The sequence below is a fragment of the Fusarium redolens genome, assembly GCF_020744475.1.
Source record: "Fusarium redolens strain MPI-CAGE-AT-0023 chromosome Unknown BKA55scaffold_5, whole genome shotgun sequence".
Lineage (NCBI taxonomy): Eukaryota > Fungi > Ascomycota > Sordariomycetes > Hypocreales > Nectriaceae > Fusarium > Fusarium redolens.
The window spans coordinates 1,941,215-1,954,418 of record NW_025763668.1 but is presented as its reverse complement, the minus strand read 5'-3'; the positions used below and the strand labels follow the sequence as shown (position 1 = coordinate 1,954,418).

Here is a 13,204-nt window from a genome sequence, read left to right as displayed (position 1 = left end):
AGGGAATCGCTGCCTCATGGCAATCCTGCCATCATGCAAGCCACCTGTTGTTACCCGTGGCATTCTCGCATAGCTAGTATCCTCCAGCCAGACATTTTTTGCGTAGCGCTGATAGGTGAGGAGGACGTTGAGGGCTCTGGGCAAATGTCACCTGTTGTACGAGGTGTCCCTTCATTGCACAGAGCACCGGAGGATGTGCCTCGATGATTCTATACTCCCTGATGAAGTGGATCTACCTGGTGCTGCCAAAGATTAGGGCCGTTTATTGGCAGGAAGAGGAAGTCGTAGTTGAGCTTGGGCGTAGCAAACACAATCCAAACGGCCATACCCAGGAGTGGTCTAAGTCAGTGATACGGAGTATATCATGATGCCATGGCTGCAGGTCTTTTGGTCTCTGGATCTCTTCTTTCTTTCGGCCTTGTTGATTTCTGATTTCTCTCAAACTACAAGTTCTGTCAAGCCCAAGTTGACGGTTAATCTTTGACTCAACTGTTCAACAATCGACGGCAACAAACTCATTGTTCACCTATAGACCCTTCCTTGCCGAGAGTCCCGACGGACGAGTGCTTGCAATCCGGGAACGACTTCAAGCATTGGACTTTGTCTTTTGACAGCCGTGGGATCTTTGTTGAGACTACTCCTGGGACAAGACATCGCTCAACTAGGAAGATTGTTAATCTCTATGAGGGAGTTTGACTGGCAACCACTCCGAGTCTTGGATTAGACTCTAGTCTTTCGTTTTCATTCGACTACCCGTAACTGGACAGGCGCAATGGTCACTCCAAACTGTTACTCGACAGACCCGCGGCGATTTGGGCCGAATCGGGTGAATATCTACTCATACCCGGAGCGTCGGGGCGCCGCGTATCCCATTCATCCTGACACTAGGACAACTATCATAAGCGATAGGGATGATGAAGTGACTCCCCAGAGGAAGCGCATCGCGGTGGCAGTAAGTGCAAACCTCCCCCATCCCCTTCTTTACCTGGTGTGTGGTGTGTGTGCGAGACTTACATAGTTGTGTAGCGGGCTAACAACAGCTTCAGTGTGGACGGTGTCGAAAGAGGAAGATCCGTTGCAGTGGCGATACTGGCAACGGGGGACCATGCACCAACTGCAAGAATGCAGGCTTTGAGCCTTGCCAGTTCCTCAGAGTATGTTTTCACGTGAAAGAGTGCTGTGCGGTTTATTACTTACACTATGGACTAGGTTGCTTCTCATGAAACACCCATTGTGAAGAGTGAAAGTTTTCCCTACAGTCTTGAAGCATCTCGACAGTACCAAGCGAGAGGAAGCTCTGCCATATCGTCTCTCCCTTCGACCACCCCAGCTTATACTGACGGTGTGTCATCCTACACAAGTGATCCCTTGATCTACCGTGCCCCTCCTACCTTTGGGTATGGTGCGAAGCCATACTGCCCCCTTTCAACCTGGGGCCATGGATACACGGATGACCAGAGCTACAACTGCAATCTGTACCAAGCACCCTACTCCTCAGTTCATGATTCAGACTATGCAATCGGCCATCGAATCGCCTCGAGAACCCCAGGCAAGTCTGCCCTCTGCGTGGACATTGAACCAAACTACGCCTACAGCAGTGGAAACACTGTCACGAGCTTGGTACATCGGCCTGCCCTGGTAACTGCAGACTCGACAAGCCTTGCATACCAGACCATGATGCCGGACTCCACCAAGAGTCTGGGCTATCAGAATCTCACTCCTGACTCGAAGAGCCTTGGTTTCCAGAACATGGCAGCGAGCGTCAGCATGGGCGACAGGCTACTGCCCGCGCCAGTGGGACGGACTGCGCTACCCAACTCGATGGGATCGTCGTACAAGAACGATTCTGGTAGCTCTATCTACAGCAGCAGCAGCAAGTCGTCGCAAGCCTCGACATCAGATACGTCGCCTGTGAGCAGCACCTCCGAGGCGCCCTCGAGTTACACAAGTTACGAGTCCTCAAGCATGCCCTCCACCTCGGGCTGTCTGCCCTCGTATCCTGCGAACCTCGCTTCTCAGTACGGCCGTTCAAGCAACGACTACTACGCCTACACAGGTTCATCGGATGCATCCGTGTTGGGGCCGGCCGATTCTATGCGTCAGGGCCCTGACATGACGTACCGCTACATGGACACAACCACCTCAGTTACTGCGGCACCTCCAACTACTGCTCGTCGCGACATGCCCACCCTCAACAGCAACGGCATATCATCCTTCTCGCTGGGCCACGGCAATACGCACTACATGACGCATCAGACTGCAGCTTACATGTTGCCTGCTGGCGATCTTGGAAGCGTTGGGGCAGATGCCACCGCAGATAGCTACCGCAAGACTACGGGTACGCTTCGAGCTTAGTATCTGTTCGGTATGAAGCGGAACGACTTGAATTAGCTGTGGCTAATACAACTGTACATTGTTTGCTTGCATTGAAACACGGGTTGAGGCTTTACAGTGCGCTATGTTTTCTTTCTGGGCAGGCAATGTCGAACATTGTCATCGGCAAAGCATTGTCTGATATTGCAATGATTTGGGTCTTGACGAGGTCAACCGGAGTTGAGATGCCTGACGAGGCACGAAAACGCACAATATGTTGTGATGGGACGAATGTCCAACCGATATCAGCTCGCTTGTCATGGACGAATTACTCATCGACCGTCCCGCCTTTGGAACGACCTCGATTTAGGAGGCTATTAGTCCTCCAGAGATTTCTCAAGACGATGAGCACAGCGTTTGCCGGGGAAGCACATCAAGCGTTGGTTTGTGCCACGGTGGCGCCTCGGTCGAGTCTTACCTCCCACCCCGACACATTATTTATGTGCTATTTCTTTCTGCTTTTCTGTGTTTATTTGCATGATTGGTCGTCAAAGTGTGCAGCATATCGCTCTTCCCTACCTTTGACCTCCTCTGGCGTTTTATCCCTAGGGCATTGCCATGCAGCCCATGAATTTTAGAGTCTTGGTACAAGAGAGGAAAACAGGTTGCTGCATCGGTGAACACAGCTAGCCATATCATTGGGCCCGGGCTGCATGAGTTCTTAGACCTTGGAGTTCTGGGAAGAGGAAATGAGGTGTTTTGGTCTGTTGGGTGCATAAGTCTGTACATTGTTTTATTTTTGGACAACAAAAAATGGTGAAAGTCAAGATTGAGAGGAGGGACCGGGAGCATAATGGATAATGACTGGGCTTTGTCTAAGTTGGATGAAAAAGCTGACGTCGTTTGCTGAAGCACCTGTGTACATGTATGCAGCGCCTTGAGCATTGAGTACTCATTGTTGAGTCTGCTCTTTACCAATAACATGTATCTTTACGATGTGTATCCATTGTTCACCAACCTGCTTGTGAGTTATCTTCCGAATGACACTTGTCCACATTGGAAGTTTAGAGAGATAAATACCAGACACCATCGAATAATGGCCTCATCACGGCAAATTAGAGCCCTTTAGTGGCAATATAAAACCCCTGATATCGTGTAATGAGGCTCACGATCACATGGATAAGATCAACCCAGAATAGGAAACAGTCAAGTCGATAGTCTCAGGCCCACAGCGGGGTTCTTGGACGTTCTAAAAACGGCGCTTCTCCGGTATAGTTACCTACAAAGGAGCCCGGAACCACCACGTTCGTGTCCCGTCGTTATAGTGGCTAGAGTGGTTTACTGGAGGGGGAGCTAAATTTGGGCGATGGGGGTAACGTAACTGATGGGTAATACTAATGCTTCCCCTCCACAGGCTCCGTCATAACTGCTGTCATCATCTGTTTTCTGTTTGGCCAACTTGCAATTCCTGATATTTTCTTCTCTTCTTTGCGATTTATTGCTTAGAGGATTTACCCTGAAGATACCGGCCCGCGTATTCACAGCTTCGCTTTTTGACGTTTTACCCCTCCAAGCTACTAAAGCTACAGCTTCACTGTCGCATTCACCGCCAACAACGAACATCGCAAACATGCAGGTTCCTCTACTTCGCCTACAATGCGGCGTTAACTCGTATGCCTGGGGAAAGAAGGGCAGTGACTCGGCTGCTGCGCGATTTGCGGCCGCTACGCCCTCTGACGACCTGAAGATCGAGTCTGATACTCCATACGCAGAGGTGAGCATCAACATGATATGTCTATAGCTCATACTAACAATTGTCTTCGCAGTTGTGGATGGGAACTCACCCCTCAAACCCTTCTCGAGATCTCAACACCGGCCGAACCCTCCTCGACCTCTGCGAGGACAACCAGTCCCTCCTCTCTCAGACCATCGCCTCCCACTACGGCAACAAACTTCCCTTCCTCTTCAAGGTCCTCTCCATCGCAAAAGCGCTTTCGATCCAAGCCCATCCCAACAAGAAGCTCGCCGAGCAACTCCACGCTCGCGACGCAAAGAACTACCCCGATGACAATCACAAGCCCGAGATGGCCATCGCCATTACTCCCTTCGAGGGTCTCTGCGGCTTCCGACCCCTCACTGAGATTGCTCACTTCCTCCACACAGTACCTGCGCTGAGAGCGCTTGTGGGCGATGAGGCTGCGAAGGAGTTTGTGCAGGTTGCTAAGGATGGTGAGGATGGTGTTACGGATGAGAAGAAGAAGTTCTTGAAGAAGGCTTTTGGAGCGCTCATGTCTTCGTCTGCTGAGGATATTGCTGAGCAGATGCCCAAGCTCGTTGAGCAAGCGGAGAAGGAGGGCGCTGATTTTGCTGGTGGTGGTGTCCCTGCTACTTCTGGTGAGAAGCTCGCTGAGCTTGTGAAGCGAACGCATGGCGAGTTTGGTGACGACATTGGTTGCTTTGTGCTCTTCTTTCTCAACTTTGTTACACTGGAGCCTGGTGAGGCTTTGTTCCTTGTCGCAGACGACATCCACGCCTACATTTCTGGCGACATCATGGAGTGCATGGCAGCTTCAGACAATGTCGTCCGCGCCGGCTTCACCCCCAAGTTCAAAGACGTCTCAACCCTCGTCGACATGCTAACTTACAACTTCGCCCCCATCGAGCAACAAAAGATGACACCCACCGAATATCCCTACGCAACACTGAACCGCAACGCCTACAGCTCCGGTTCAGCAGTAGTACTCTACGACCCGCCCATCGAGGAATTCAGCGTCGTTCGCACCCTGCTCCGCGGTAACGGCGCAAAGGCTACTTTTGAACCTATCGAAGGACCTAGCATTGTCATTTGCACCGGTGGAAAGGGGAGAATCGCTGTTGGACCTACGAGCTATGAGATGAAGGAGGGGTATGTGTACTTTGTGGGTGCCACGGCTGAGCTTGTGCTTGAGAGTGAGGGGGTTGAGGATGATGAGTTTACGACATTCAAGGCGTTTTGTGAGATTGATGATTCTGAGAAGCAGAAGCTATAGATGATCTGGGAGTGATATGAGAGTGAAAATTGGTGTTTGTGGTAGATATACTTTTAATGAGGAATAAATATTCATGATGGCACTCTTTATGGCCTGACATTGACTTTTGCATGGGGGCATGTTGTGTTCAAAGGCTGTGCCCTGTTAACGCCTCGAGACATGATGAGTGAGTTTTAACTTAAGAGTCACTTCTCAGGCCGATGGACGCCAAATGCCCATTTACATCTCAACACCATGCTATACAGTTCATGAGACATCACGATACAGTGTTAATGACGATTGGATATCGAATTCGCACCCTTATCGGTGTCATGATAAGGTAGCTTCCCCTCAAGCCGCCCCTCCAAATGCGGCGCCTCTTTTCCTCACCGCCTTTTGTTCTGCCGCGGAGCATGCTCCCTTGGCAATGGATCACCAGCCTCAACTGTTAGAGGAAGACTAAGCACCATCACGATTGACACGATACGACACGACACGACATGATACCCGACAGTTACATTATTGAACAATAATAAGCCCTCAATTATACCTCAACTCTATTTCATGACATGATATAATAACTCTACTCACATATAAAATCTGTCATAACCTCTCTCCTCTTTTGCTCACTTTGCCGATCCCTTCTCATCTGCGACGCGCCTTCTGTCTTAGTCGCCTTTCCTTCCCCATACCATCCCGCCTCGGCCTGTGAGCACTCGGGCCTCTCTTAACTCAGGTTAGTCAATTTTTTCTCATTGAATTCATGAATCTTATGCGCTCCAATTCCTTTTAATTGCGCCTGTTTTCGTTTATTCATTGTCGTCTCATCTCATCATCGTCATAATGTTTCCTTCCTCGGGTTGATTCTCATCGCAACATTGTGTTTAGGCGGTGGTATCGGGGCAGGATGGCTAACGGGCAGAAGCCTGCGCGGGACGAACTCAAGAACCTCCAAGAAGATCTCGGCCCCTATTACCAGATTCCCCTAAAGCCTAGGCGAAGTGGTACTCACTCAAGGGAGAATAGCTTTCAAGAGTCTCTACGCCAGTCCTCCAATACGCCGGAGCCGAAACGATCAGGCTCGAAGCGACAGGATCCTTCGAGCAGAGATTCGACCCCAAACCGTCCGACTAAGTCGAGAACCAAGAACCATAGTCGGGATATTACGTCGGACGTGGGTACGCCGAAGAGGTCACCGAGAAGTGAACATAATACCCCGCGGCCGGAGTCGGTGAAGCCGGAGCGCCACAACCGCGAGATGTCGCAACGAAACAGAAGTGGACGGGCGTCCAACCGCAACAACGGTAATACACATGGAGAGGAAGTGCAGATCTGGGAGCTGTGCAAGAGTCAAGTGGGGGAGATTGTCTCTGGAATCAATGCCGAGAATGACAGTCTTACGGAACTTGTCACGATGGACAAACAAGTCGGTACGATGGACTTGGAGAAGATTCCAAGTGACTCGTTGAAAGAGATGGAACAGCTATGTCGGACAGGGGTCAAGCACTCGGAGGCTAACATGTCAGCACTCAAAAATACTATCGAGCAGCTAAAAGTGTTGCGCGCCGTGGTGCACGCTAAGGAACAGCAGGATGCTCAAGCAGCAGGGCCTGGCAAGAGGAATGCTCGAGATAGCACGGCGGCAGCATCTTCGCTCTACGACTTTGACGGGGCTGGTGATTCGCCTGTACCAAGTCCAATTGGAGCATCAGCAAGAAAATATGGTGATCGAGCAAGAGAACGGGAACGAGAGCGGGAAAGAGAAAGAGAAAGGGAGCGAGACCGTGACAGCATGCCACCCAAGGCCGATAGTGTCGAGCCTCAGGGGTCAGTTGGAAGTGGTGTCGGATCAGGGAACAACAAGTCCAAAGTTGTTTTCCAAAAAGGCGATGCAGTCGCATTCAAGCCCAAGGCATTGAATGGGGAGTCAACATCAGACTGGATACTGGGTGAGGTCGCGCAGGTGATGGGTGAGGGCAAAAGCCGACGATACAAGGTTCTCGATATAGAACCCGAGGACCAGAGCAAACAGAAGGAGTACCGATCAAGTGCCAGCAGCATGATTCCCATCACACCTGAGAGTCAGGCGTCGACGTTGAAGGATTGGGAATCAGGCATGGTTGTGCTAGCGCTGTATCCTAACACGACCACGTTTTATAAGGCGGAGGTTCACAGCATGGACAGCGACGGCAAGGTCAATCTCAAATTCGAGGGGGAGAACGACTCTTCAACACTGCAACAGGTAGAAAGGAGGTTTGTGATTGAATACAGAGCATAGCCTGACTGCACCACAATATACGTTGCTACCGCTTATGGGAGGGAGATATGTGCTAGGAGTTGTTATATGCTCCGGTGCGTTTAATGATAACGTTGCAGTGGATATGATAGGTTCCAGGAAAGCAGTCTATAGAGCAGTTGCTTACGACGCAATAGCAAGTATCAATCAAGTATTATTACCGTTGATATTGGGCACGATATGAAGTTGTCCGAAGGACCGAAGTGAAGTGATTTGAGGCCTACGCTAATAAGAGCCTCGGAGGTTAGTATTGACCCATGGACAAACGGATAGATGGTTGTTGGTAAGGTTGTTTATGGCTGGAATTTGAGCCAGGGCAGGGCAGGTCACTCTAGGCCAGACCGCCCGGGTACCTTGCAGTGACCGTATCTCATTTCAGGGACTGGACAGGGGACCCAAGTGGCCTATCGTCATAAGGGATTGGCGCTGTCAGTGTCCCCGCCCGCGTGGTTGCCCCGTGCTGGGCGCTAGGCCGAGAGGGGCTCAGGGCCAGGGGAAGGGAAGAGCAAACAAGAGGGAAGCCGCTTTCGCTTGACCCGTCCGTCCCTTTTTTTTCCCCTGACGGGGGGGAAAAGAGAAGAGTCCAGATTTGATTGATGCTTGATACTGCTAACGTTAGATCCATTTCTCTTCGAGGGCACTGTAGTACTCCAACTTCGACAAAAGACACTGCCAAGTTTCAGATCCTTTTTTCTCGGAAACAAAGGACGACCTTTTTGCGATACGAATAAACAAAACAAACGTTGCGATACGCGCGAACGGAAGAGTCAACAGCACAAGGTGTATTGTATGTACTGGGTCTTTTTTTATCTGCGACAACAAACAAACAAACAAACAAACGATTCGGGCACAGGACAAGACAAGAGTGGGAATCAACAGCGGGGAGATACGAGAAATCTGGAGCCTTGTTTGCTTTTGTCAAGATCTCTCGCCTTTCTTTGGCGAACGAAGGTCCGACAGCAACAGCAACAATTACAACCAGTACCTGCTGTAATCTGACACGCCATTCTCTGTCCTCCCGTTGTGTTCGAGAGCTTTGTTGGTATCACAAGAGAAGCGAGGCTGACACATTGCGCTGAGAGCAGGTTTCGAAACGAAACACGACAACTCAACTCTGTATTCCTATCACACCACCCCACGAGCGCATACCGAATAACATAACCGAACACGCTCTACACAAGCCGCAATCATGGGCGGCCAGTTCTCAAAGATGATGGGCAAGATCTTCGGATCAAAGGAGATGCGCCTCCTCATGCTCGGTCTCGACGCAGCCGGAAAGACAACTATCCTCTACAAGCTCAAGCTGGGCCAGGACGTCACCACGATTCCAACGGTCGGCTTCAACGTCGAGACGGTTACGTACAAGAATGTCAAGTTTAACGTTTGGGACGTCGGTGGCCAGGACAAGATTCGTCCTCTGTGGAGGCATTACTTCAGCGGTGAGTTATAACGGTCCGTTGGGGAGGGGGCTTGTATACTGATGCTTTTGGGGTGCAGGTACTCAGGGTCTTATCTTCGTTATCGACTCTTCTGATAGGAACCGAATGGAGGAGGCTAGACAAGAACTCCACCGAATCATCAACGATCGTGAGATGAAGGACAGTCTACTACTCGTGTTTGCTAACAAGCAAGATTTGGCAGAGGGTTCGTCTCCCTTTAAACCCCGAGCTACGATTCCGCTAACAGGATGTAGCTATGAAACCCCAAGAAGTCACCGAGGCTCTTCAGCTCTCCAAGCTCAAGGACAAGGTTTGGTACGTGGTGCCCAGCTGCGCCACCACAGGCGAGGGTCTCCTTGAGGGTCTGGCGTGGTTGTCCAACAATGTCAAGGCCCCTCCGACTCCGGCTAAGAAGTAGACGAGGAGCGAGTCTTGCGACGTTTCTCGTCATCACCACGAGGGCTTTCCACCATCATACTATCTCGAAACGATCCCGATTCCTTTTCTCCTCCCGAACCTACGTCTCGACATCAAGAGTTTACAAGCTATACCACGCTTGAGGCAAGGCAGGATATATCGCCTACACCACATCTCGGGATCATAACAGCCCTCCTCTCCAAAAGGAGAATCACCCCTCAAACCCTCATCTACGCCCTTTCCAAACTCCTCACACCAAACAACTCGCCGAATTTGCTGAAATACCCGGACTGTTTATCATATCTTTGCTTCTTCTTTTTTCTTAATTCTTTTTATTATTATTTTCCCCTCTCAGCTTTGTCTGTGGGGGTACAAACCAACTTACTTAGTAACTCAAAACTCTTTACCTCAGTATCTGAAGAAGGGGGGATGTGGGGAGGAACTTACACAAAAATGATAGATAATTCACACGGGTGGGTAGGCAGTTTGTGAAAAAGAGAGAGAGAGAAGAGATAGGCAGACGTATCTGAGGCATGTCGACCTCGAAAGTCTTTTTTGTATTGTTGAATCTTTGTCGTTGCTGTTTTTATGCGTTTTCGTACCGTTGGTGAAAGAAAGAGATCCTGTGTTAAAATAATGTCACTGGCCCCCTTTTTATGGTATTTGTCTTAATGATATGGTACCCTTTTTACTTCTTGGGGCGATGATGTGAGATGGTTAGGGGTGTAGATTGACTTGAGAGGAGGTGGGTTGGGATGATAGAGGTACTGGTAGTGTGAATTGAGTATTGACGACGTTCTTTTACCTCAACTGTTCCTCATTCTTCTCTATATCGTTGTTTTGTCCTGTGCAGTTCATCCCGATATTGATCAGGTCATGGCTGAAGACCCGACGGACGGTATGAGATACAAGAGCTCTACTAACGGCGCATGGGGTCCAACTTCTTGGTCGTGACGACTGTTTCGTGACATCTTTCTGCGAAAGTCATGTTGCATTCACATGCGCCACTGCTATGTTGTAGTACAGTGATCGCCATTCTATTCAAACGCCGGGTATATGCTATAACAACCGCTCCATCTCTCCGCTGGCCAAAAACTGGCTGCTATACTCCATGTATACATAAACGCCGTATCCGTATCATGCCACGCAATAATTAGGGATATAACCCTCTCCCTGCTTGCCGGTGCAAAGATTGCGTTACAAACCATCCACAGAAACATGGAGGTGGGTGAACAATCGTGGGTAGACCATCTGAGGGCGAATAATCGGTGGGTGAACGACCCGAGGACGAACGATTCGTTGCGCCTGACCTCTAATCACCTTGGAATCCTACTCCTTCTGCCTCTTGGCAGGCCTTATTAACGAGTCATCAGGTAATCCACTCCGCTTCGTACCCGGAAGGCTACTCGTCCTTATATCATTATCATCTTGACTCACGCGTCGACATGGATATTCATTCTTGCATCCCTCGAAACAATTCGCACTGACACGGTCGCCGGTTGAGAAAAAGGGAGATTGAAGAGCTTGGGCGGCTGTGAGTCGTTTTGAGGGGTCGTATTCTAAAAGACCGGCGAGAAGCTTGTAGCCTTCTGAGCCGAGGGAGGCAAGTGGTGGTGTGCCGCCGGGAGCACTGGTGTGGTTGATAGTGCTGTAGTACCACTTTTCTAGGTTCGAGCCGCCTGGAGGAGGTGGTGGTGGGTTGCGGGAGCCGTAGTGGCCGTGATGGTGATGAGGATGATGATGGCTGTGGTGACCATGGTGAGATGATGCCATGGAATTGGCGAGAGTGTTGAGTTGGTTGTATTCAGGCATGGTCGGTAATAGAGGCCATTTATCCTTTGTAGGTACGCCCATGATCTCGATAATCTTCTGCATCTGGTTGCGTTGGAAGGGGACAGTCTTCTTGCTATCCATTTTGGCTTCTTCTCCCTTAAATATCGGCCTCAAGGAAAGAAGTTCAGCGAAAATACACCCGACAGCCCACATATCGATGGCAGGTGTGTAATGATACGAACCGAGGATAAGTTCGGGAGCACGATACCATATAGTAACGACAACTTTATCGCCGCTAAAGAGTGAGTGTAGAGGTTTGTCAAAACGACGTGCTAGACCCAAGTCTCCGATCTTGACTTCGCCTGATGAAGTGACCATGATATTGGCGGGTTTGAGATCGCGGTGGAGAACCCAGTTGATGTGTAGGTATTGACACCCGTTGAGGAGCTGGAACATGATGCTCTTGATGGTTGCCGGGGGAATCGGATGTCGTGGCTGTTGAGTGTGATGGTGGATGATTTGTAATAGATCGTGCTCGGCATACTCGAAGACCATGAAAATGCACTTGTCCTCAAGCATAATTTCGCACAGACGAATGACGTTGATGTGGTGAAGTTCGCTACAAAGACTCATCTCACGGATAGCACTCTGAGAGATACCCGTGTAGCTGATCTGTTCTCCCTCCTTGTCAGGCTTAAACTTCTTGATAGCGAATTCGCCAACAGGCTTGCCATTTCGGCCAACAGCCTTGTAAACCCGTCCATAGGTACCCGAGCTGATGAAGCCAATGATACGGTAACGATCTGTGATTCGGACTTTGGGCTGATACCCAGTTGAGCGATCGTGAGGTTCTACATGACGTTTTTGGTAAGCGTGAGCAGGAAACCCGAGGCCGATGTGAGGGCGGAGAGGCATCGCCGAGTATCAAGGCTCGTGTCTCGTTGATAAAGTGTGCGTTTAACCACTTGGCATTGGCACAAAAGATGAGTGAGATGACGATGGTGAGTGATTGAGGCGAAATGGAAAAGGCTGGTGGTCCACAGCTGTAATGACAAAAAGCAACGGAGGCTTATTAGACGCCGAGGACGGAAAAAAAAAAGAAAGAAAAAAAGAATGAGACGCCGAAAGATTAAATAAAGTGATGACGATGACAAAGACAAAGACGCTTCAGCTGACGAGACGTAAAAAAAGACGTTGAGTTGTTGATAGTTCGGCCGAACCGAGACTGAGCTGAGCTGAGTTGAGTTGAGTTCGAGTCAGGCAAGTCGTTGTTCAAAGTCGACACCTCAGGAAAATCTTTTTCCTGTTCGGGCAAGTATGCGGCGCAAACCCCGAGTGAGGCAAAAAAGGGCACTTTAAATAAGAGGAGAAAGACGATAAAAAAGGAAAACGTAATTCTCAGTAGCTGATGACAAGATTATGTATGTGGAAATGAGAATGAATATTGAATGGACACGGAAGAGATACAAATGCATGCAACGGTTGAGTAGACAGACTAGTGCAGTGTGACCGATATAGGAGACAAGGAACTTTAGATAGGCGATATATGCTCGTGAGATGTGACAATCCAATGCCAAATCAAAAGATGAGGAATAGAGAGAAAATAGAACGGACTCACCCTCAAAAGACGCCTGAACACTCCTCTTCATACTCCCCCTGACGGCACCCAAGCCAACGGATCCCGGGCCCGAAGCCCCCGTCGGCGGGTTCGTTACACTCATTTACGTGCCCGGAACCTTCAAAAACGGAACGGTCCTTCCGAGCAATCTCTCTCTCTGTCCCGTAAGCGGGAATCAATCAATGATTTGCGAGTGGAGTATCACCCACAAGAAGGAGATTGGATGTGCCGTATGTAGTGTACGCCGCTGGTATCAATCAAAAAGGAAAAGGCTTCCCCGCGCGGGGAAGAACAGTAGGTAATAGATTTGAGTAAACTCGTTCTCGTTCTAATGCACGAC

At 49.8% G+C, this 13,204-nt stretch overlaps 5 protein-coding genes across 5 annotated transcripts; 4 read left to right on the top strand and 1 right to left on the bottom strand.

The window, feature by feature from the left end:
- Positions 1–772: 772 nt before the first annotated feature.
- Positions 773–2,355, top strand: BKA55DRAFT_537266 (uncharacterized protein; the record flags this gene model as incomplete). The annotated part of the gene is made up of 3 exons (XM_046189890.1): positions 773–952; positions 1,047–1,154; positions 1,210–2,355. 3 exons carry the CDS (start codon positions 773–775, stop codon positions 2,353–2,355), a joined length of 1,434 nt encoding a protein of 477 aa, XP_046052281.1.
- A 1,147-nt stretch (positions 2,356–3,502) lies between these two features.
- Positions 3,503–5,566, top strand: BKA55DRAFT_610774 (mannose-6-phosphate isomerase). Its single transcript, XM_046196654.1, has 2 exons — positions 3,503–4,087; positions 4,140–5,566. Exons 1-2 carry the CDS (start codon positions 3,944–3,946, stop codon positions 5,340–5,342), a joined length of 1,347 nt encoding a protein of 448 aa, XP_046052280.1. The 5' UTR covers positions 3,503–3,943; the 3' UTR covers positions 5,343–5,566.
- A 218-nt stretch (positions 5,567–5,784) lies between these two features.
- BKA55DRAFT_562776 (SGF29 tudor-like domain-containing protein) lies at positions 5,785–7,779 on the top strand. Its single transcript, XM_046192329.1, has one exon. The coding sequence runs from the start codon at positions 6,229–6,231 to the stop codon at positions 7,597–7,599; it is 1,371 nt and encodes a 456-aa protein (XP_046052279.1). The 5' UTR covers positions 5,785–6,228; the 3' UTR covers positions 7,600–7,779.
- A 1,027-nt stretch (positions 7,780–8,806) lies between these two features.
- On the top strand, positions 8,807–9,474 carry BKA55DRAFT_506678 (ADP-ribosylation factor family-domain-containing protein; the record flags this gene model as incomplete). Its single annotated transcript, XM_046187282.1, has 3 exons — positions 8,807–9,056; positions 9,115–9,261; positions 9,311–9,474. 3 exons carry the CDS (start codon positions 8,807–8,809, stop codon positions 9,472–9,474), a joined length of 561 nt encoding a protein of 186 aa, XP_046052278.1.
- A 1,328-nt stretch (positions 9,475–10,802) lies between these two features.
- On the bottom strand, positions 10,803–12,161 carry BKA55DRAFT_505442 (Serine/threonine-protein kinase SSN3; the record flags this gene model as incomplete). Its single annotated transcript, XM_046187187.1, has 1 exon — positions 10,803–12,161. One exon carries the CDS (start codon positions 12,159–12,161, stop codon positions 10,803–10,805), a length of 1,359 nt encoding a protein of 452 aa, XP_046052277.1.
- Positions 12,162–13,204: the final 1,043 nt, after the last annotated feature.

Coding starts and splice junctions, on each gene's coding strand:
- BKA55DRAFT_562776 (XM_046192329.1), top strand. CDS start 6,229: ATGGCTAACGGGCAGAAGCCTGCGCGGGACGAACTCAAGAACCTCCAA.
- BKA55DRAFT_610774 (XM_046196654.1), top strand. CDS start 3,944: ATGCAGGTTCCTCTACTTCGCCTACAATGCGGCGTTAACTCGTATGCC. Junction 4,088..4,139: donor CTGATACTCCATACGCAGAG/GTGAGCATCAAC, acceptor TTGTCTTCGCAG/TTGTGGATGGGAACTCACCC.